Source organism: Aplysia californica, unplaced genomic scaffold (assembly GCF_000002075.1).
Source record: "Aplysia californica isolate F4 #8 unplaced genomic scaffold, AplCal3.0 scaffold00045, whole genome shotgun sequence".
In the NCBI taxonomy this organism is placed as follows: Eukaryota; Metazoa; Mollusca; class Gastropoda; order Aplysiida; family Aplysiidae; genus Aplysia; species Aplysia californica.
This window is the reverse complement of record NW_004797315.1, coordinates 1,707,433-1,729,994: the sequence shown is the minus strand read 5'-3', so window position 1 is coordinate 1,729,994 and position 22,562 is coordinate 1,707,433. Positions and strand designations below refer to the sequence as shown.

At 38.7% G+C, this 22,562-nt stretch overlaps 1 protein-coding gene across 2 annotated transcripts in view; it reads right to left on the bottom strand.

The window, feature by feature from the left end:
* Nucleotides 1–2,069: 2,069 nt before the first annotated feature.
* Nucleotides 2,070–22,562, bottom strand: part of LOC101850781 (cadherin-87A) — a 74,311-nt gene continuing 53,818 nt past the window's right edge. Inside the window, exons 31-45 of one of the 2 annotated variants that reach the window (XM_013079241.2) lie at nucleotides 21,873–22,067; nucleotides 21,227–21,334; nucleotides 19,442–19,601; nucleotides 18,159–18,458; nucleotides 16,944–17,188; nucleotides 15,084–15,172; nucleotides 14,687–14,779; nucleotides 13,279–13,420; nucleotides 12,763–12,890; nucleotides 11,365–11,396; nucleotides 9,973–10,004; nucleotides 8,862–9,038; nucleotides 6,655–7,075; nucleotides 6,304–6,612; nucleotides 2,070–4,704 (exon numbers count right to left, since the gene is read on the bottom strand). In XM_013079241.2, coding sequence (XP_012934695.1) covers nucleotides 4,577–4,704; nucleotides 6,304–6,612; nucleotides 6,655–7,075; nucleotides 8,862–9,038; nucleotides 9,973–10,004; nucleotides 11,365–11,396; nucleotides 12,763–12,890; nucleotides 13,279–13,420; nucleotides 14,687–14,779; nucleotides 15,084–15,172; nucleotides 16,944–17,188; nucleotides 18,159–18,458; nucleotides 19,442–19,601; nucleotides 21,227–21,334; nucleotides 21,873–22,067 — 2,559 coding nt within the window. In that variant the 3' untranslated portion in view covers nucleotides 2,070–4,576. Of the gene's footprint in view, nucleotides 4,705–6,303; nucleotides 7,076–8,861; nucleotides 9,039–9,972; nucleotides 10,005–11,364; nucleotides 11,397–12,762; nucleotides 12,891–13,278; nucleotides 13,421–14,686; nucleotides 14,780–15,083; nucleotides 15,173–16,943; nucleotides 17,189–18,158; nucleotides 18,459–19,441; nucleotides 19,602–21,226; nucleotides 21,335–21,872; nucleotides 22,068–22,562 lie in introns of both variants that reach the window. The other variant, XM_005092362.2, reaches the window with a different exon arrangement.

Below are 22,562 nucleotides of genomic sequence, written 5' to 3'. Positions count from 1 at the left end.
CCCCCCCCCCCCCCCTGAATTGAAATATGTGTTGTATGCAGAGTTGTCAATAGTGTCTTATCAGTTACCCTGAATGGGCACCTTGGAGGAAGCGAGACGAGTGGGAGAATCACATTAAATCCTAAATGCAATTAATTAAACGTGGTTCAGTTGTGTGGGTTTTTTTTCGTTTAGTGTGTGGAGATAAGCTTTTGTTAAAGCCATGCTGGGGTGTTTTAAAAGTCTGATACGCTTGTTCATGTATTCTTTCCGAAGCGCTCAACGGCTCTTACCACCGAAAGCATTATCCATATTTCTGTATATTATTATTCACCATAGGTCTGAAAAGGTTTTCTCAGCTTTATAAAATAATTTAGGCCAAACTGCTGCGAGGATTCGTGTTAAAAAAAGGGCAAATAAAGGGACAGTTTAAAAAAACACAAAAAAAACCCAATTAAAAAAACCCAAACCAAAACAAAACAAAAAACAACAACAAACAAACAAGAATGTAGCAGTTTTTATGCCCCCGGCGACAATAGTGATTGTCCAGCATTCACAGCCATGTAGAAGGGTTGACCAAACATAGCATTTCAGGACTTTCATTTTGGTGTTCATTGAGATGTTTCTATTTTTCAGGATTGGGCTCATTTTATTGAAACTAGCCTTAGCCATTGTAGTTCCCCTATTTATTTCTGTGGAACATTTGGCATCAGATGTTGTCATATATCCTAGCTATTTAAACTGTTGGACTTGTTTGATCTTTTCACCTTTAAATGAGATTACAACTAGGATTTGCTGCTTTTTGGATATTACCATGCATTCTGTTTTCTTTGCATTCAACACTAATCCTTTAAGTTCACTTTCTGTTACAACAATTTCTAGAAGCAATTGAACGTCCTTTTCGGAGCCTGCTATTAAAACCGTGTTATCTGCATACCTGATGTCATTAATATTTTCTCCATTTACTTTGAGGTCTGGACATTCTTCTATGTTTCTAAGGATTGTTTCACTGTACATGCTAAAGAGGTCTGGTGACATAACACGTCTTTGCCTCACTCCTTGCCTGATCTGCTTATATTCACTGTATTCTCCATTAATTCGTACTGCAGCATTTTGGTCCAGGTACAAATTTCTGATAATTCTTAGATCTTTTCCATCTATGTCTAGCTTTTCCAGTATTTTAAATAGTTCATCATGTCTAACTTTATCGGACGCCTTTGAATAACCTATGAAGCATAAATACAGATCTCTCTGTGCTCCAATACATCTTTCCATTAACATTGTTAAGGTGAATATAGCATTTCCGGTGCCCTTGTCAGGAACAAAGCCGCATTGCGTTTTAGATACCTCGTGGTCTTACACTTTTTCTCAATCTTCCTATTATTACTTGCAGCCATATTTTTGTAAAATGACTCATAAGGCTAATTGTTCTATGCATATCACACTCAGTGGCACCTGGTGTTTTAGGTAAAGCTATAAAAACTGACTTCATCATATCTTCTGGGATCTCACCGCTGTCATAAATAGCATTTATAGGAGCTTTGTTGTTATTTCACTGCCTATTAGTTCTTCAAGCGCTACAATCACTTCAACTGGAATATTATCTGGCCCTGTGGCTTTTCCTTGTTTCATTTTCCTAATGGCAGCTTGTACTTCTGCTTTCAGTATTGGTGGTCCATTTATTTCATTTTTTATTACCTGGTTTTTCTCCCCTATTATCTTTGAAAAGTTCTTTTATGTATTCTGACCATCCGTTTAAGACATCCCCGTTGTCCATTAAAATATCCCCTCCCTTTGATCTTATGCATCCTGTATTTGAGCATCCTTTTATCCCACTTACTTCTTTGACTTTGGAATGCCTGTATTTGCTGTCTTTGTTTTGGTTCTTCTCTACTGTTGGAGTAACAAACACAAAAAAGAAGGAGGGGAGACAAGGATGACAGATGTTTGATACAAAAGAAGGAGCAAACCACACTAAAGCTTCTGCCAACCACCCAGCTTCTGTCTGTGATAGCTAGAGCAAAATGCAAAAATAAAATTAATCCCCTTTATACAGGATATGTTGTAATAAAACAATTAAAACTCTAGTGTAATATACAAAATATGATATTTATTGTCTCTAAACACAAGTTTTTACATACAGTTCTGTAAAATGGAGTACAACTGAAAGCTGCAAAGAAGGTATTTGCTTACACTTACAGGCTATGATGAGACAAATGGAAACAAAGAGGAAGACAAGAATCAGCAAGAGAGTTGCCTTGACACCAACAACAGATTTCAAACTTGTAATTCACAATTTTTCCCAAAGTAGGAAACTCAGTTTCATGATACACAAAGCAGAGGATGAAAAAAAAAGCTAAGTCAAATTCAACAAAGAAATGCAATCAAAATTTGTTTTAATCAAATTAATCTTATGATACAGATAAGGTAAGCGAAATCAAACACAAACAAGGTATATGAATGAACTCAACATTCATTTCTATGTGATTTAAGTTTAGTTTAAATGAAGTGGAGTTTTAGAGGTACAAAAGTTCCAAATTAAACAAGGGGAAACAACACATATATATATATATATATACTTGCTGTGGAAAGTGCCATCCTTCAAACAAAAATCAAGCATAAAACTAAATCAAGAGATCCTTGCTTACTTAAATACAGGGAAGAATCGCAAACATGATATGTGAAGGTATGACCCAAAAACAAAAAAATGATGGTACTTTTATTTTTATCAGCACCAGATTTTTAGTTAGTAATGAAGCTCTTATAAAAACGAACTGATTTGTGAGAAGGAAACGGCAGCAGTTTCATTTTCAACACAGATTAAGTAAGCTTGATATCACTCAGGGTTCAACATTTGAACTACATATGTAGTTTTGCATATACCAGTAGGCTTTGCTCAACATGAAACCATTTAACAGAAACTTTCTGTTAATACGAAAAGCTTTCAAATCCCTGTCCCCCCTCCTCTTTATTCTATTCTTCCCTTACCATGATGAAAAATTCTGGTAGGTTTGGTTAACATGAAGGAATTTTGGGCTGCTTCATCATTCCTTACAGTCGACTATCCCCTTTACTTTTTCTTTCACTCCCAGTAGTCTAACCATTGTTAATACACAACATAGATCACGCATTCAATGAGCTAAGACCACCATCAAGTTTTCTATCCAAATTCCCATATACAGCGGGTGGTGAAAGAGTGGCTTTGTTTAGTGTTTAGAGGGACATGGCGACAAGACACTAGGAAGCTGCAATCTGTCCCATTTTTTTTCTCTTTTTAATTTTCAAATGACCTTACAATGTGCAGCTGATCAGTTCTATGTATTTGCTATTTGTTTTTATACTGAGAAATAGCAGGGAAAAATCATAAAGCAAACAGCTACAGCGCCCCTTGTGGACCTCATTCTGTGCAATCAAGTCAGCCGTCTGAAGTTGAAAATATTTTCCCTTTTTTTCCCCCCAATTTCTAACCCTTGGCAGCTCTGCACTTGTTGACTCAAAATTAATAGTTTACACATTCATACAAGACAACAAACAGTAAGTGAGGAGTCACCTCCCGTTCTCTGTTGTTTTTATGAGCACTTTGCTCAACACGAAATCGTGCACAACAGAAAAATATTCTCTGGTCCAGCGAAGTTTGTGTTATTACAGTTTCACTATCTTTAAGAAAATTGTAAACTGATAATTTGCGCACATATGTCAGACACACCAGCTTTTTATGAAAATATATCATGGTAACCTGAACGGTAAGTATACAGAATTGTATGGATAGGGATACAGCAGCAGTCTAGCTTTATAGAGTGAGTGCATCAACAAATGGACAAGAAAAAGGAACACTGGAATATTTACAAGACAAGGTAGAGAGATGCACTCCATCACAGACAGACACACAACACCATACATCTTTGTTCACACAACTGTTCACACACTGAACTGACTAATGTTTTCTCTCATATGTGTCAAGATGTAATGGAATCAGGCGCTTGTCAATTTTTGGGCATGTGGAGTTATTGGTATCATCTTAAAGCTTGTTCATTTGTCTTGATGTTGAACCCCCCCCCATTTATCTTGAATACAAGTCGAAATATTTACGATTGAAGGAGGTGGGGGTAGAATGGTTTTAGAGGTAGGCTAAAATTAATGAAAAGACGGCCTGAGAGTCCATGGGAACTGAAAATTTACATTTTTTGAACCTTTATTCAACATTTTTCAGCGAAATCCACACAGAAATGTGTTCTTAAAAGGACATAAAAGGGGTTGAGCCAAAAAACCAAAAATTTGATAAAAATTGCTTCACCGGCAGACAAGTGCCACTTTCTACAATGTCATTATTTTGACGAGCGTCTGATTTCACCATGCAGCCTCATGTATGTATTTCTCAGTGAGCAGACCAAAGTCAGTTGCGTATTAGCCGAAAAGAAAAAAGTATGCTGTAACTCAACTGTAATTGCATAAAAATTACTTGTAGTGCATAAGTTATAGAGATTTATTTTTCCATTTGACAAATTCTTTTACAAGACACATTACTTCTTCATTTGAGAAATGTATCATCTAAATATAATTCAAGTACCATACGAGAAAAGAGAGAGATGTAAGGCTTCTACTGAATGGTAAAACTTTGCTCAATTTCATGGACAGTGGGACTACTGGGCGGGCTGGGTGGAGGAGAGTCTCGAATTTCCACTTCAATGTCAGTGTCACCAGGAAATTCAGGGAGCTCAGGCATGTCTGGAACACACAAAAAAAGAGAAAAAATTATGTTAGAACTGCATAATCTATGTGCAGATTTGAGTTTCCATTTGTGAAGTGAGCTGAAAAAATTAGTTACTTCTCGGATTCGAGCCCTTTGGAAATAGACACATCATGCTTATAGGTGAAGTTTTTACACTTTATAAGTATGAAATAATAAATGGCATTTTATACTTAAAGAATATGGCATCAACAGGAAATCTATAAATTTGATCCTAGTGTTGATTTTTGGCCCAATATCTCCATTTGTTGACTGTGAGAAGTAATTCATTTTGTCAGCACGTCTCACATTTGACATACAGAAGAGTCCGCTTAAACTAAACACTTATCCGAAAACAGTGAAAACCAATAGAAAATAAAATCCCGGATTTTTCGCCTCTTGGTAGGAAAAATATTGAAAAGCTGAAATAGTCCCATCTCTAAACCAAAAAGCATTTTAAGGATAATGTTGTCTACTCCTTCACGACCAACCCTCATGTGATGCAAATCATCAAATATTACGCGCTTCAAAATCGCAAAACAGGAGAAAGAGACTCAAGAATGCATGGGTGTCGACTGTGGGCCAGAGAAAAGCCTCAGGCTTACCAGTGTACTGTGTGTCTACATTTATCACACTGTGCATTGAGGTCTAGTAAAACAAGAGTTGGTTGGTCATGGCCTATTGTCTCTACCAAGTTAGATAACAGAGGCCTTATAAATTTTATATGAGCATATGACAGCATGTGGTTTGTTTCATAATGTGACTAGTATTGGGGTATCTCTCTTCTCTTGACTAGCACAGAGTATGGTACAGTGTGATAGTCTACTCTTTTGTCTGTTCTGTGTGAATGCTGGGCACATTCAGCAAGCTGACAATGTTGAAAAGAAAGCACAAAGCTTACAGTCTACTGCTCAAATTACAGTTATTAAAAGAGGTAGATGAGAACAAAAAATGTTAAAAAATTGAAATTTGCTGTAAGCATGGCATTCCCAACTCTAAGCTTTTGACAATCATTGCCATTTGAGCAACTCCCACTAAACCGAAAACACAGCTGAACTGAAAAAAAAAAATGGGCAGTCTTTCAGATTTTGGTTGAAACAGACTCCGCTGCATTTCTAATTATTTTCAAATAATTCAGTTCTTCATTTTTAAAAGTGGATGATATCAAGTTAAATCTGAGTTGGAAATGAAACCTTTGTTTCCTTTTCAGAAACCAGTTTATTTTCTAACCCTTTCTGTAGGCCCACAAATCTGTAAACTCATTGTTCAAGATCCTCTTTCTGTAATGAAAGAATCACTGCAATATCCAATCAGTAAGACGACATAAAAATGCAGGTGTTTTATTTCAACTTTGTAAATCTGTGAGAGACTCATGGAGAATACACTAGCAGTCCCTCCCCTCCATCTACCTCATGACATCATATACAATTCACCCCCCCCACCTCCCCACTCAGAATATGGCATACCAGTCTTCTAAAAATCCCCTTCATGATACCCTGCACTAGTCATCTATCTATTCCTGCCACTCTCCATCCCCCCCTCTCTATCCTATGACATCATGCACCAGTCTCTCCCCCCATGACATCACGACCACTCACCTGTCTCGAGGGGTTCAGGGTCGTACACAACGACGGTCTGAGGCTCCGGTTCGGGGTCGTAGACAACCACGGTCTGCGGGTCAGAGTCAGGACTGGCGGCCATCATATTCTCCGATTCCAGGTGGGAGACAAACACAGGCTCGGGTGCAGGGATGACAAACACCCCCTCCCCGTCCATCGCAGCGACTTGGCTCCCGGAGGAGTCAACGATCATAACTCCCTGGCCCCCTGATGAGTCAGCGAACATAGCAGTCCCTTGGCCCCCTGATGATGAGTCAGCAAACATAGCAGTCCCCTGGCCTCCTGATCCTGATGAGTCGGCAAACATAGCAGTCCCCTGGCCTCCTGATCCTGATGAGTCGGCAAACACAGCAGCTCCATGACTCCCGGATGATCCATCAACATACACAACTCCTTGGCTCTCCGATGAACCATCTGCCAGCACAGCCCCCTGGCCCCCTGCCGAACCAGCGAAGTACACGGCTCCTTGGCTCCCTGACGAGTCAGCCATCAGCCCACCTCCTTGGCTCCCCGATGACTCGGCAAACATCACAGCCCCTTGGCTCTCTGATGAGCCAGGGATCACCATAGTGACGGGGCCCGGCGAATCGCCTTCCACGACGATGGTCTCTATCTTGTCCTCATACTCGGGGTGCTCAAACACACGCCTGCTGTAGGAGGAGCTCTGGGAGGCCGGCTCACCCACCACTTCTGTCTCGATGATGGGCACGGGTCCCTCTGGCTCCACCACTGGGGGCGGTATTTCCTCAGGCTGTGTAGGTTTTTAGAATAAAGATTAGAATGAGAAAAAAAAGTAAAATTGATTCCTTGCTATTCAGGTTCTAAAATTGAAAACTGAAATTATAAAAGGACATTCATGTGCTGCTGCGTGTTTTCTTATAAACATTAAAATTGAAATGAGAAAAAAAAGGACATTGGTTGACTGCTGCGAAGGTTAAAGAGCGTCGGTGGCCTAGTGGTTAGGCTCTCGGACTCGCAACCGTAAGGTCGTGGGTTCGAATCCCGTCAGGGGCCTGACATTGTGTTCTTGGGAAAGGCATTTATTATTATTATTATTATTATTATAAAGATCAAAACTGAAAAGAGAAAAAAAGGGGTTTGACTGGTTGCTGGACAATTAAAAAAATTAAAATTGACCTAATCAAATGAGCAAAAAAAAAAAGGACATTGATTGGCTATCAGCACAAAGAACTTTAGAATAAACATTAAAAACCTAAAATTTCACTTTTGTGCTGGGCACTTCTAGAACCTTTTTTCAGGATAGATTATAAAAAAGGTAAATTGTAAGCCAGAAAAATGTTAAGGATGCCCATCTGTGAGCCATCATGCAGCTGTTATTAGAGATTTATAAATTGGCATAACCTTATCTTTTAGGATTAAAAGAAAATAAACAGTTTGATTTTTTTCGTTAGAAGATGTAAAACAAATTTGCAAGTAAAAGAAACCTGTTTTTATATTAGAAAGTTATATAAAAATCAACCAAACAATGGTTCTGAGAAATTTCTGAAGAAGTGTTCCTCCATCTAATTCAGCAAAAGTAAAGGGAATCATGCACCTGCTCTGGTATAAAAAAGCTCACTCTTCACACTTATAGCTTTTACAAGCATTTATTTCAAATAAACTGATTTTCAATAACATCATGATGGAAAATCTATTGGGAGATACCCTTTCTCTTTTTCCCAAAGAGGACGTTACCTTCCACTAGATATGGTCGCTCTTAAGCACAAGGGGGGCTATCCCAAAAAATGCTGGTTTGAGAAAATCGAAGGTAAAGTTTTTGCCCCTTGTACAGTTTCTTTAAAAGACCACACATACAAACCAATGAAACCAAGCTTCTCCTATGGGTAGGGCAATGCCTACTTTTGGCGTAGGTAAAAATTTCTGAAAACAATCGAAATCTGGGTTAGCCCCCTTGTCCTTTAAAGTGACCATATTTATAGTTGAGGAAGAAACCTCATCAGTTTCATGTAGCATCTGTCCGACTTTGAACTTGGCACAAGGCCAACAAAGTCGGGAACACATACTACACTTTAATCTTAGCCAAAAGGGCGACAAGTGTCGCCTGCTGCGTACCAAATGTGAGGAATTGTGGTGAAATCAGGCGCTCGTCAAAATAAACGTCATTTTTCTTCCAGTTGGAAATTTCTATTGAACTTGTATTTTTTGGCTCAACGTCATTTATGTCCATTTAAAAATACATAGCTGTGTGGATTTAAATGAAAACTTTGATTAAAGGAACAGAAAATGTAAATTTACAGTTTCCAAAGACTCTAAAGCTTTGGAATTCACCAAACTTTGGAGGCCATTTTCTTGATAATTTTACCACTAAAACCAGGTGACCCCCACCTCCTTCAATCGTAAATATCTCGAATTCTATTGAAGATAGATGGGTAATTTTTGTCATAGAAAGCAAGACAAATGAACAGGCTTTAAGATGATACCAATAACTCCATATGCCCAAATATTGACGAGTGCCTGATTCCACAGCACGGTGACACACATATATACAACATTAAAACTGTCAGTGGCCTGCCTACCTCATAAGGCTCCAAGTTGGTGGGCTCCTCGCCGGGCAAAGGTTGCAGGTCCTCCGGGGCTGGGATAACCACCGGGACGACAGGAGCCGCGGAAGACTGCACCTTCTTCACGGTGGCGTACTCTGTACTCTCAAAGCCATGGTTGGAGTAGACAGGGTTAAAGCTGGTCTCCACAGGCTGGTAGGAAACAAACAAAACTTTTCTCACGGGTGGATATTGGTGGAAAGGGATTTTAAAATAGCAACATTGGTTGGAAACACCTTTGGAACAGTTTCTGAACGTTTTGACTGAAAAAGTGATCATGTACGCTAGAACTTTAACTATAAAATACCTAGATTTTTCTATTCTAGGTTCTCAATACAATAAAAGGCCTGAGAATGTGTAACTTTCACTTTCATCACATGATGATTAAGAGTGCTGCTAAAGAATAACAGAGAAAGAAAAAAAAAGAGGAGTGATATGGTCAACAGAAATTTGAAAGGAAATAAGAAGCAGGCCACATTAAAGCACCTGCCAACCACCCACTATTCTGTTTGGAGAAAGATGGTCAAAATATACAATTTGACAATCTGAATCTGTAGATTAAGGCAGGCTTTCCATCCAGCAGGCTTTATTTTTCAGCATCTTATAAAAGTTCCCATCATTTCACCACTGGCGTATTTTTCACTAGCATGCTAACATATAAATCCAGTGAGGGAAAAAAAACCCAAAGACTCTGTGCCTATGCAGTATTTAAGATGTGCATATCATTGGCCAGGTGTACAAATAAACTGAGACCAGCACTTTGAAAACATCTTTTATTTCACTTTCTTAATCTGAGATACCCGTTGAATGTGCTTGAGAAATATTTGATCAATACTTGAATTCTAAATGTTGAAAAAAGCAAGAAAAGATGTATAATGTAAGTATTATTTCTAAAAAGTGAAACAGCTTTTTCTCTCTCCTGAACACTTTTGCTTTCTGGGCGTAGAACAGTTGAGTAGACTGCTGCCGAAATACTTTTCCACATATTACCAAAGAAGGCATGATTTTTAACTAGAACTAATAATAAAAATTTAAAAAATCAAGTATCTTTTCTAAAGAGAACTAATGTTAAGAGAAGCACCCTTACCTCCGGGGATACTGAGATAATGGTGTTACGTTCTGGAGACGAAAGAAAAAGATTCACAATCAGATATCTATCTATAAAAATGAAAATAAATATACAACTTGAACAAACTCAATATGAACACAACTACAGCTGCGGTAGTGACTGAGAGCCTGTCTTGTCTTTAAGTGCAAGCATACTATTGTATTATTATTGTTATGGGCACAGATGTGTGTGGAACAAAGTATATGTGAGAGAGTGATACATGCACATGCGCATGTGTGTGTGTGTGTGTGTGTGTGTGTGTGTCTGTGTGTGTGTGTGTGTGTGTGTGTGTGTGTTTATGTGTGTGTGTGTGTGTGTGTGTGTGAGAAACACCAAAGCAATGTGGCAGGATCTGGAAAAAAAAGATGTATCTTATCTTATCTAAAATGTACAATACTGACTATCATGACTGTGTCTTCAATAGTGTCTACTATGTTAATAATAAGATGAAACTGCTAGAATGGCAAACGTGTGTATCAATTTATCTGTAGACCTCCTCAAATATCAATTTATCTGTACTCAAGCAATGTAAGCCATATATTATGGGTAAATCAACACAATGATGATCAAGATTGAAAGGATGAAACACATTTACAGTATTCAATGTGTCTGTTCTTCTGGTCATACATGTTATTCACAAAAAACAAATGTAAATTCCAAAAATTTTTTTTAAGGTGAACTGTAAAATATATAATGTCGTAAGATAACCTCCTTGCTCCCCTCTTGATAAATTCCTCTAAAATACAACTGTCAAAGACAGAAACCCACTCAACCTGAAAATGGAAAGAGAAATTCCTTCCTTTTGGAAGGGTTTGACTTGTTGAAGATGCAAAATGCTTTGCCTATGCAGCCCTGATTCAAAACAAAACTCTCACATTAGGTTCCACTGGCTTAAACCTATACCCCACACAACCAGGTGAGGAAGGGCGGAAGGGGGGGGGGGGGGGAGGAGGGGTGTGGTTTGGGGGTAGCTGCTACCCCATCCATTGAACCCTGAGCACTGGAAACAAACAGGGTATTCAATTGTAATTATTTTTATTGGTCAAAACAGTGGTCCTATGAGATGCAAGCACTGGTAGCATGGGATAACTAAGACTGACGAATGCCATTATCAGAGAGGCTAGGATAGTGTTCGGGAGATTTTTAAAAACGTTTTGACCACTTCTTGCAGAAAAGACAGGTGACCCTTGTTCCCATAATCCCACCTGCAACCCCCCCCTCCCCTCTCCTAAATTCTGAATTTTTATTTGGTATCCTTGCGATTCTGACTTGGACAGGTTCAACTGCATGCACACATGAGCACACAAAAAGGAAAAAGGTACTAATATACAGTATGAAAAAAACACTAAAACGTGTCAGCAATTAACTCACGGGCATTCAGCTTCTTCTTCTTTCTGTTCTTGCTGTGAAACAAAACAAAATGCAGAGTGAGATTTGAGTTGGAAAAAAGAGAAACACATTGACATTAAAAGAGAATCACATTGACATTAAAAAGCAAAGACAGTTTGAGGTCACTTAGTGCAGGGAAAAAGTCAGAAAGACAGAGGGACGGAGGGAAACAAAAGAGAAATAGAACCTATAGCCTGTTCACTTTCGTCTGACGGCGTAAAAAAAAATCCTAGCTCATTTAGGAATTTACCTACGCCCATGAAACTTTGCGAGGCATTTCTGCAGACCAGCCACCAAAACAAAAATATTAATAAAAAATAAATCTTGACCCAGTAATAAAAAAGTTTTTCTCTTTGGGCCTTATATTAAAAACCGCTCTTTGAGTACATACACAGGATTACTAAAATAAATGACTTAAAGTAGCCTTGCCTACAAATAGCTAATTTTGAGACAGCGACATCACCCTGCCCCCACATTTAAGTGTAAGCTTGTTGATTTCATCCCCTGGCTGTCTAGACGTCTCCTCGTGTTCCACGTGAGTCTCGAAAATTACTCACCCCGTCTCCTGAAACGTGTTTCTTGGGTGAACGTTAAGGGGTGGTGTTGAGGAAATTATGTTAAGGGTTTTAGGTGGATGTTATAATTCCTCTAATATTTTTTTGACCCGCTTTAGGCTTACATCAAGGAACCTCTAGTTTGCAGTGATTTTTATGAATGGATCTTTAGATTCTGTTGGTCGCTTAACTTTTAGACCCGCATGCAAAGACCTAGACAGACTTAAAAAGACCGATTTGTTTTTATTCCGTTTTAACCACTATCAGACAAAGCGCCCTTCAACTACTCACAACGTGTGATTAAATAATTCAAATGTTAGGTCATTTCCCATTAGCAGGTACACAAATGTGCTATCAGAGACATAAAAAAGGAGGAGCAGAAGAGATGCAAACACAGATAGAGAAAGATAGACAACAATAAGTTCAGATTGTATTTCAAATTTGCTGCATGTTCGCCTTTTATAAGCACAATAAAAATTCAAAATTTTTCACTACTGACACTAAAATTCAATCGTTAGAAGGTTTACTGTATCAAGTTCAGCTGATCAGAGCAATAAGCCCAGTGGTTAGTGAGCTTAGGCTCACAAAAATAAACATATCCTGTAAGTGACGGGGTGTTTTAGGTGGTTGGATACTGTGGTGTAACGCTGCACAGTAGCGAATTTGCAAGATTGTTGTGATATTGTTTGTTTCATTATGACATTGATCAATTATTATTTGAAAGTATTTATGAATTTTGGTAAGTATGAGTCGATCTTTTCATTGCAAACCACATGGGGATCAATAAAAGTTTTGTTTTATATATTTTTCTGTAATTATAACTTACGATCTGCGGATACAGTAGCAAGCGATGCACAGCAGGAGAAGGGCGAGGAAAATGAGGAGGATGCAGATGATAAGGATGGCAAGGACTGCATCCTCGTCCAAATTGAATATTCCGCCTTCATCATGCTCCTGGAAACAAAGCAAGAAACAAAAACTTTTAAAAAACATTAAACAGCTGTTTTATTTTTTGTTTATTTGCATGAGAATTATATTACAAGTGAAAATAATGACAAAGACGACAGAAATAGAGAAGAAGGAAGTAAAGAAAAAAGGAAGAAGGAAAAAGAGATGAAGGCGGTAAGAAAAAAGGAAAGAGAATTTGAAGAAAAAGATAGAAAGAAAAAGGAAAGAAATAAAGAAGAAGGAAGGAAAGAAAGAAGAAGGAAAAAAAGAGGATGGAAGAAAAGGCCTTTGACAGTTCAGTTAAACAGGTTTCAGCTACTCCAGTAGAACATGCTTCCTGGAAGTTAGCCTGGGCCTATACTTCATTGACATGAGAAATAAGATTCTACTGTACCTCAACTTTAGTGACATAGAGTGCTTCAACGGCTGAGTTGGACTGGGTGCGCTCTCCTTCTAGGATTGTAGCCAAAGCTGCAGCTGAATGGATAGTGTAGGAGCCACCTTGATACCTCATGGCCGTCAACATGACATCCGTTCTGTGAACACAAAGCTCAATCGTTTGAACCATTTGGACAACATTTAGACCAACTGTTCAGTGTCAGACTCGGTCAAACGTCACTTTAACTTTTCAAAATGGTGTATATTATTGTTGATCATACATTAAGCAGTCACAATACTCATACATTAAGCAGTCACAATACAGTACAAATACTTTCTTGCTTACAGACACTCATAGGACCAGGGTTCCTTTTACTTTTCATCGCATGTTAACCCCTTAACACAGGGTCAGTTTGCGCTTCACCGGGCACAATTTTGGATCACCAGGGACACAGAGTAGCCTTAGATTTAGTGGTCAGTTTCCTATAATTAGACCCGGTTTGGCAATACTACTCTAACAATATCTAAAAGGACAAGATTTTACTGTATGGAAAAAATATTCCTGAATGTGAATCTGCCATCAGTTCTACACATCATCATGGTCCTCGCGCTTCGCAAGACATGACGAACGCCGTACGTCACACCAGCGTCTTGGTTCGTTTGCCATCTAAGCAAAAATGATGAACGGCATACATCATATAGGTCACCAAGGGGTTAAGATCATCAGCACTGGTATGATGTTGTGTGTGGTGTGAAACTAACGAAGTATTGTGTGTATGTATTGTAAAAAGTAAAGTTGTTCCTGCATCCGATCCGGACATTGGGGATTGCCTTGTTAGTGAGACAACTTCATGGGCCTTCGGCATATTGTGGTAGGGTGGCCAGATCCTTTTCACGCCGCCTCTACTTCCCCAACTCGAAGTCAAGTACCCATTACTGCTGGGTGGGTAGGAGGGGACGAAAAAATCCATGTCAAAACCGAGGCTTGAACCCGGACTTTCTGCTTCGGAGATGAGTGCACTAACCGCTCCGCCACCGCACCCTGTGCTGTACTTGCCACTATAAACCATGATTCCCCATTACGATCAAAGAAACTGGTATCGTACCTTGGTAAACTCTACTCAACTTTTTAATGTCATATTTTTTCCCCTCAGTTCTCTCAAATTTATTTTTAAAACGGCCCAGGTATTGAGGTGCGACATTCTCTAGACACGAAACACAAACAAGTCATACAAAAACATGTATACATTTGGTACCATTTTTGAGGCAATAAAATGTAGAATGTAATGATATTTCTTAATGTATTTTTTAAAAAGTATCTGTGATTTGTAGGATGGGAAAGTTTCTAAAATGCAACATTCACTGTCTTCAACCTTCATGCACTCAATTTTTCCTCTTTGAATGACACAAAAATCTCGACTTACGCCAATATACTTTCCTCTCCATCACCATTGATATGATTTCGCATGCTGGATATGCAAGCAAACTGAATGTCATCTGATGAATCCACAATAGTTCTGAAAAGCAGAAAACAATTCAATCAGTGATGATGATCCTATTGCGTTTCACAAATTGACATGAATAACAATGTAAATAAATTACATTTTTATTTTGAAAGGGAGCAAAATTCCTCCAACAAATGCCAAAAGAGAGAAAAAAACCCCCCCTCTCTTGTAGGCCTGTGAAAATAGAAGAAAAAAAAAAATGGAAGTTTCAAAGGAAGGCATTATTCTGTGTAACAGTATTAGGCCTAGGTGTTTTCTATAACCTTTAGAACAGGACAGAGAAGAGAGCACGACTTTCCAAATTCAATTTACTCACTTGACAAGTTGTCGTTGAATGTTTTCTACTGTCTTCAGGGGGCGGTTCACCTTGATTCTCACAATGTTGGATTCCTCAGTAATGAAAACCTACAAGAGGAAGCATAAAAACAAAACAAAAGTAATGACTTGACTACCAATATTCTGCACCATTCAACTATTACCAAGCTGAGATGTCATTGCTATTTTAACCCGTTGAACGCTGGACCTAAAAACCTACAGAAATGCAGCATATGTTTAACCTCTCTAGTGATGACTATTAGATATACAGAAGAGAAAAGAAAGGTGTCCTAAGGCATGTGTCGAGGCACGTGTTCAGGCCTGTAAGGTTAATAACCCCAAAATAAACATGGTCAAGGGCCAAAGTCTTGTCTGAAGCTGAAGGTCTACCTGCTTACACCAAGGAAGTCATGCTGTATTTGGGCTGAGTGAACTCACGGCAGAGCCAAGAGACTGTTTGCAAAGCAAAGACATGTTGTTGTTGTTGTTATTTTCAAATCCCTTTAGCTTGTTATTTTCAAATCCCTTTAGCTGTGAGCATTTAGCTCTTGGCAGCGCAATGCCTCCCTCAAGTAACCACATGTCCGAGCAAAGACGTATATAATATATATATATATATATATATATATATATATATATATAGGGAAGTGGGGTCTGCTTCATCGATCAAAAGTGATACCAAGAAGAACTTTAGTGGAAAAAAAAGACTGGGAATCTCATTGAAACGTATTCTTAGTGTCTTGGAGTAAGGTTGAAAAATGTAAATAAAGCACCAAAGGTTGTCTCATCTGGTTAACAGCTTGAGTAGATAAAAGCCAGTAGCATTTCTCACTGATCCATAGCATCAGCAAGCTGAATTTCAACCCCTAATAGTGAATAAGAAGCTGTCAATATTACGGTGTGGTGGAGGAGGAAGAAGTCATATTTGAGAAGGTCTTACAGGTTGTTGTGGTGGTTTGGGAAGGGGGGGGGGGGTATAAGGAAAATTGAACAGTAGGCAGTTTTGATACCGCTGCAAAGAAAATGAATAGTGAATGCTAAAATAATAACTTCTGCAAGCTCTAGAAGTTACTCTTGCTCTCTTATGCTAATTTGTTTTACTCTCCACTTGCACACAATCATGCATAAGAGATTGCATGTAAGTGAATGTGATCACATGAGTCTTCAAAGCCTTCAAACAAGCATCAATATTATGTATGTTATATCCAAGAGGAGGAAAAAGAAGAAGAGAAAAAAGAGGTTGGAGAGGAGGTTGAGGAAAAAGAAGAGGAGGAAGAAAAAAAGAACATAAAAGAAAAGGAGACAAAGGGGACAAAGATTCTTTCAGTTTAGTTCTAGATAGAGTTTTATGGTACTTAAACACAATTAGGTCATTTAAGTGTTGAAGATTTGAGATTTCTAGAGAGTAATATATAAAGAACAGAATGAGGAGAAAAAATGATGACAGAAGACATTTGATAGGAAGGAAGGAACAAACCACACCAGAGCACCCACCAACCACCCACGAGGCCAAAGAGAGGGAAGAGGAAAAAGAGGAAAAGGAGGAGGAGGAGGTGAAGGAGAATGAGAAGGAAAAGGAGGAAGAAAAAGAGATGTGAGTTGTTATTGTTGGGTAATGACGAGCACATTGACACAATGATGGCCATTTAGTACTGGGGAAAAGTAAGACAGACAGACAGAAAGAAAGAAGAGAGCGAAAATAAAGAAATAGGACGTACCAGTGGTGCCCTCCAACCACCTACAAAAAGAAGTTTTAGCTTAATTCATTTAAGCCGATCCACCTATCTCAACAGTAGGACCATTATTGTGAAAAGAACTGAGTCAACAAAAACATTGGAACAACCGGATTTTGGGTACTTACAGTAGCTTTGGCAAGTGCCTCAAACAGTCCATCAGAGACGGCCACATTCAAAACATAGATCTTGTTTCCATTTCCGTCAAACCGGAATGAGATGAGGTTGCGTATGATTCCTGTCGTCCCGGATATATCAAACTCCCTACTTCCACCTTTTATTGAGTAACGTAGCTCAGAGTTATCGCCCAGGTCTCTGTCAGTTGCTGACACTTCCAGAATATCCCTCATGTAAGGAGTATCGATGGAGGCACCTGGGGACGATGGAACAGATTACAGTCTCAATAATTGAACATGAATAACAAATTCCCAGTGGAAAGGTATCAAAATCAAAAAGTACTCCAAGACATCATTGACATTATTATTGCATTTTATACCGCATTTCAATAACAAATGAAAACTAATGCTCATTAAAACAGAAAAGAAGAGGCAAAACTGATCCTTTTCCTTATTGGTGACAAACATTGAGAAAAAACACATCTCAAGTTTCCTCCTGATAATTCAAAATTACAGTCGTTAATTGTCTAAGACAGCCACCTATTGTGGAGGAAAAAAATGGCCGTCTTAGACAGGTGGCCATCATACCAAAGAGTCTACATAACAAGAGGGGCCACTTCTCTCTTTGAGCCAATTAAAAAAGTGTCCTCAAAATTTGGAGACGCCCTCTTCACAAAAGCGCAACCTTTGCGAACAGAGTTATCCTACTTGAGTTTAAAAAATCAAAGTGAAACTAGCAAGTTTTTGAATAAATTTCGGAAGAACGCTTTTTTAAAATGGTTACGCTGACAAAAAAACCTCTTCCGGAGGAAAGGGTTATGGTTTTCTTCGTTTAATTTGACTTTAGAATGAAAGGCGAGAGGTCATTAAAATTTTAAAAACCTAAAACTCCACACTGAACGAACCCGAACTGCTGATGAACAGCAGTCGATCTGCACACGCAAGGAGGTGCTATTCCTATACTTCCTCTGGAAAAACGAAAGAGAGCTTCAAAACAGACTGCAGCGCCATCTGAAGCAAAGAGCGAACTTCCGGCGGACACTTTTTTGGCTGAGTGGCCCATCTTGTTATGTACTATCTTTGATCATACACATTATCATTATCATTATAATGTTAAAAAAAAACCCAACAACCCAGGGTGGGGAAATGGAAAGTAGCCATATGTACAGATGATTGTACTAATCAGCTGGCCGTTAAAGCAGATCTGACAGGTTGTAAAATACTCACATGCAAGATATTCGGACTGTGAGAACACTGGTGGGTTGTCGTTGCTGTCACCTATGTTGATAACGACGGGCAAGACACTTGGGTTGACTTCTTCCTTGTAGCCATTCCCAATGTTGATAGCCCTTGAGCTGTAGCTGCCGTCACCCCTCATGTTGTAGCGCTTCACAGAGTCGTCATTCCTTAAGTTGTATGCTAGGATATCGAACGCCAACTGGTTCATCTGTTCATAGTCAACCTGCTTCTTGAGGTATATCTTACAGTCGTATTGATTCACTTCAATGTAGTCTTGAACATCGACAGCTGAAAATAATAATTAAATAAGATAGACTATGGATATACAAGACAGATAGTAAAACAAATATCTAAACAAAATATACTACCAAACAAGATATTTCATTAAACAGGTAACATAATCCTTAATTGAACAAGATGTTTAATTAAAAACAAGGTATATTGTTCAACAAATAACCTTCCATCTCTCTCTCTCTCTCTCTTTTGGTGTCTCTTGCTCTTCTCTCTCTCTCTCTCTGGTGCTGTCCTTCTTTCAATTTAAAAAAAAGCAGAGAAACCAATTGGAAACTTATAATACCAACTGCCCACAGTAGGCATTATGGAACTAACTTAAAAGTGGGTAGACAATGTTAGGCACTGAATGAATTCATGTACATATACAAGGTTCACCTCAAACCTGGAAAGAAACTGTCCACGCCCTTAGTATTGTTACGGTTAAAAATACACAAAAAACAAAAAGAATACAATGGTTCCAACACACTTTGAAATTGCATCAGTGTAAAGCTCTTCCAAACTACTAATCCAAATTGATTGTTTGGTGTAACACTCCGCCATATGTAATTTAGAAAAAAGATGAATGACAAGAGTTTGACACTGAACAGTTGAAATACACTATCACATTGACAGACTTTTTAACTGGCCATAACGTTGGCATTCCACTTTGGGTTTGATTCCAACTTTGTATGGTGGGCCGTAGCAACACTCACTGACCCTACAGAATCCTTGATTTTATAAAGGCCATTGGTCTTTATGGAAAATTGTAAAAACGGTAATTCAGATTTTAATCAGGTTATCATTTTTAAATTGTTATTTTACCTCAAGATTTTGAGCCTTTTAATTTTAGCATTTTAAATCTGGTCATTGACCTGGATCAATTAGCTAAGCAGTGAACTGTTGTGAATGCAACAAACTTGTGTTTCCCGCGCTCATATGACCTTATGCAATTGCGAGCGCCGCAAAACTCGTACTAAAACTAAAACAAAAACACTCACTGAGCAGCTCATAGTAAATGCGGTTATGATCTCCATCGTTTGAATCCGCGTCAGAGGCAAGGTAGGAACAGTTGCCGAGAAGACGACCAGGCTGAGTGGTAATGGGCACATTCTCCGCCACAGGAGTCTCTGGGAGCACAAGAGGGACCACTGCACCATTCTGCCAATACAAAAGGAAAGAATAAGATTAATGCTCACACCACTATTAGCAATAACATCAAGAATATTGAAGAATACTATTAATAATATCAAAACAATTACCAATAATTATATCATCATCATCATCATCAAGTGTCATATCTGTGACAGACATCGGTGATTATAATTCTCCATTCATTCCTTTGCTCGGATGCTCTTAAAAAAGCTATGTTACCTTGATCTTTCCTCCGTTACCCATCTGTTTAGGTTCTCCAAGCAGGTTGCTCTGGGCCCTCTCCTTTGACGTGCAAGCTGCTTCAAAGGGAGCTAATTGACCATCAGTTCGATTCTGATCTTAACTCTTTTATCTCCAGCAAGCTGATCCAAGTGGCTTGCAATCGGAACTGCTGGGCCATTGAGCCCCTGACAAAGGATCCACCACATTCCTTTACCAGGACAATGGTGTTATAGTGATTTTCCTTGATTGCGGAAAACAAGTCTCTCTGACTGGTAGTTCTTTCATAATAGGAACAACTACCAAAATACATTTATTTCTTTTGATATAGTGGCGCGAGTTCGCACACCTTGCGGACGTATCACCGATATATCGGCTGTGATAGGGTGCTTCAGTATTGTTTCGCTTTAATACGATGCGTCATTTATAATTACTTTTTATTGCTATTAAAAAACTCAGAAAGGATTTAGAAAACGAAAACATCTAGTTTCACTTTGTCAAAGCGTGGGTTTGGGGAAAAACGAGTGAATTAGTTCTAGCGGTCTTGCATCAACAAAACGATGTAACCGGACTCAGTATAAATATCATAACTCAAACAAAAATTGGAATATTGCTTTCAAATAAAAAGCTGTGTATTCAGAAATTCATGGATTATGCTCTTGGCCTGTATATGATCAGATAGCTATGCTGATTTGCTTTTACGTGTTTGGTGAATGTAATTTTTTCAATCAAAATGTATTTTTCTCATCACCATTTCTAACCCTTCTAATGCATAATTATGTTCAAAATTAATCCTTATTTCATATTGGGATGTATTCCTCAATCTATTTCCTTCAATTTGATATATCATATGTTACGTTTGGAGTGATGGTTATGCTTCTATGAAGTTAATTTGTACACTGCATAGCCAAATCGAGCCACAGGTTAATTATGTCTAGACCCCAAAAAATCTACGTCTGGAAAGAGTTAATGGTCAATTTAGTGATGTGTATAATCTCTCTTTCAGGTTTCATACCAAAAGGGCTCTGGCATTGTGGGGTAAATCCCTCTGGAGATAAAAAGTTGAATGGCAGATAAGCATCACCAATTTTGAGAGAATTGTCCTCCACCTTCCCTGAGCTTTCCAGCATGTTCCCAAAGACCATGTGCCTTTTATGTAGCACACATCAGTGGGAAAAGCCCTTCTCCACCATGAACCTTAAATATTAAAAGTACAGATCTAACTTTACTGATGAGCATCTTCAAGCAAAAGACTACAGATCACAAAACATGCGTTCCAAAAGATCAGGGTTGACGTGAAATGTCTAATTTTTCAAATGAACCTTTCAAGATTTCACATCTGTGATGAAAGTCTAAACATTCAAATCTTGATACAGTGTTCAGAGCTTTTTTTTCTATCCTAGAAAACCTACTCTCATTCTGAATCTTGGATCGTTGTCATCCACATCCAATATCATGACCGTCAGGGTCGTCTCTGAAGAAGCGGAAGGATTTCCACTGTCTCGGGCCAACAAAGTCAGCTGTGGAAAGAGAAATGGTAAAAAAAAAGACCCACTATAAATAAACACTTATTTATATGACAAATTTTTGTGTGTGTTGTGTGTGACCGTACATGTGCATGTGTGTGTGTGTGTGTGTGTGTGTGTGTGTGTGTGTGTGTGTGTTTGTGAGTGTGTTTGTGTGTGCGGCGATGTATGTATGTGTATATATGTGTGTGTGTGCGTGCACATGAGAGAGAGTTTTTCTAGCTATTCTTGGCAATTGCAACTGGTGCTGGTGGAAGACGTCGGAAAGAGAAGGAGGAGGAGGAGGAGGAGGAGGAGGACAGTAGCACTAACATTAGTAGTACAGTCGAAACTCTAAAAAGGACACCCATTGTCGAGGAGAAAAGTGGCCGTCTTAGATAGGTGTTCATCTTACTCAGTGTCACTTTGAAGTAAAAAATATGCAAGGGAGGAATTGGGAAGTGGCTGTTTATACACAGGTGATTGTTTTATACATGTGGTCTTTAGAGCAGGTTTGTCTGTATATGGTTCATTACAATATATGCATACTCACAAAGTATCTGTCCACTTTCTCCCGATCAAATATAACCTCAGCACGGATGACGCCAGTGACCCGATTGATGCGGAACTCTGAGGTGTTGGAGACGAGATTGCTGTTATGGATGAAGTAGTAGTTTACAATACCATTGGGTCCCTTGTTCTCATCTTTGGCCTTCGCGTCGTACACAAGCATGCCCTCATACTGGCTCTGCGATGGGAAAAGAACTAAACAGCTCAGGAACTTTCTGAGTTTGGAATAACAATGGAAGTAAAGAATTGTTAAAACTATACATATCTTATCAGTACCCTATTCTCATGCTTAACAGAAAAATATATACAAACAGAAATAAAGAAATTGAATGGCTTTTCATGGTTTGTGAGGCTCAACACATTTTATGTCCATTTAAAAACACGTTTCTGTACCCTTCAGTTGCAAATATAATGATATATTGACATCTTATAAGATCAAAAGAAAGACAAATAAAAAAGCTTTCAGATGACATCAAAATCTCGGTACGTCCCAAAACCGCTGAGTGCCTAATTCCATTGTGTCATTTCATATATAATATCTTGTGTCTTTCAGAGCCATTTTTGAACAATGCTTCTCTATCCATCACACAGGACGCTTGGAGTCAATCAGCAAAGAAAATTCTGCTTCAGTAACTCAAAATTAACCACAAAGTTTCAAGTTCTTCCAGCCCCC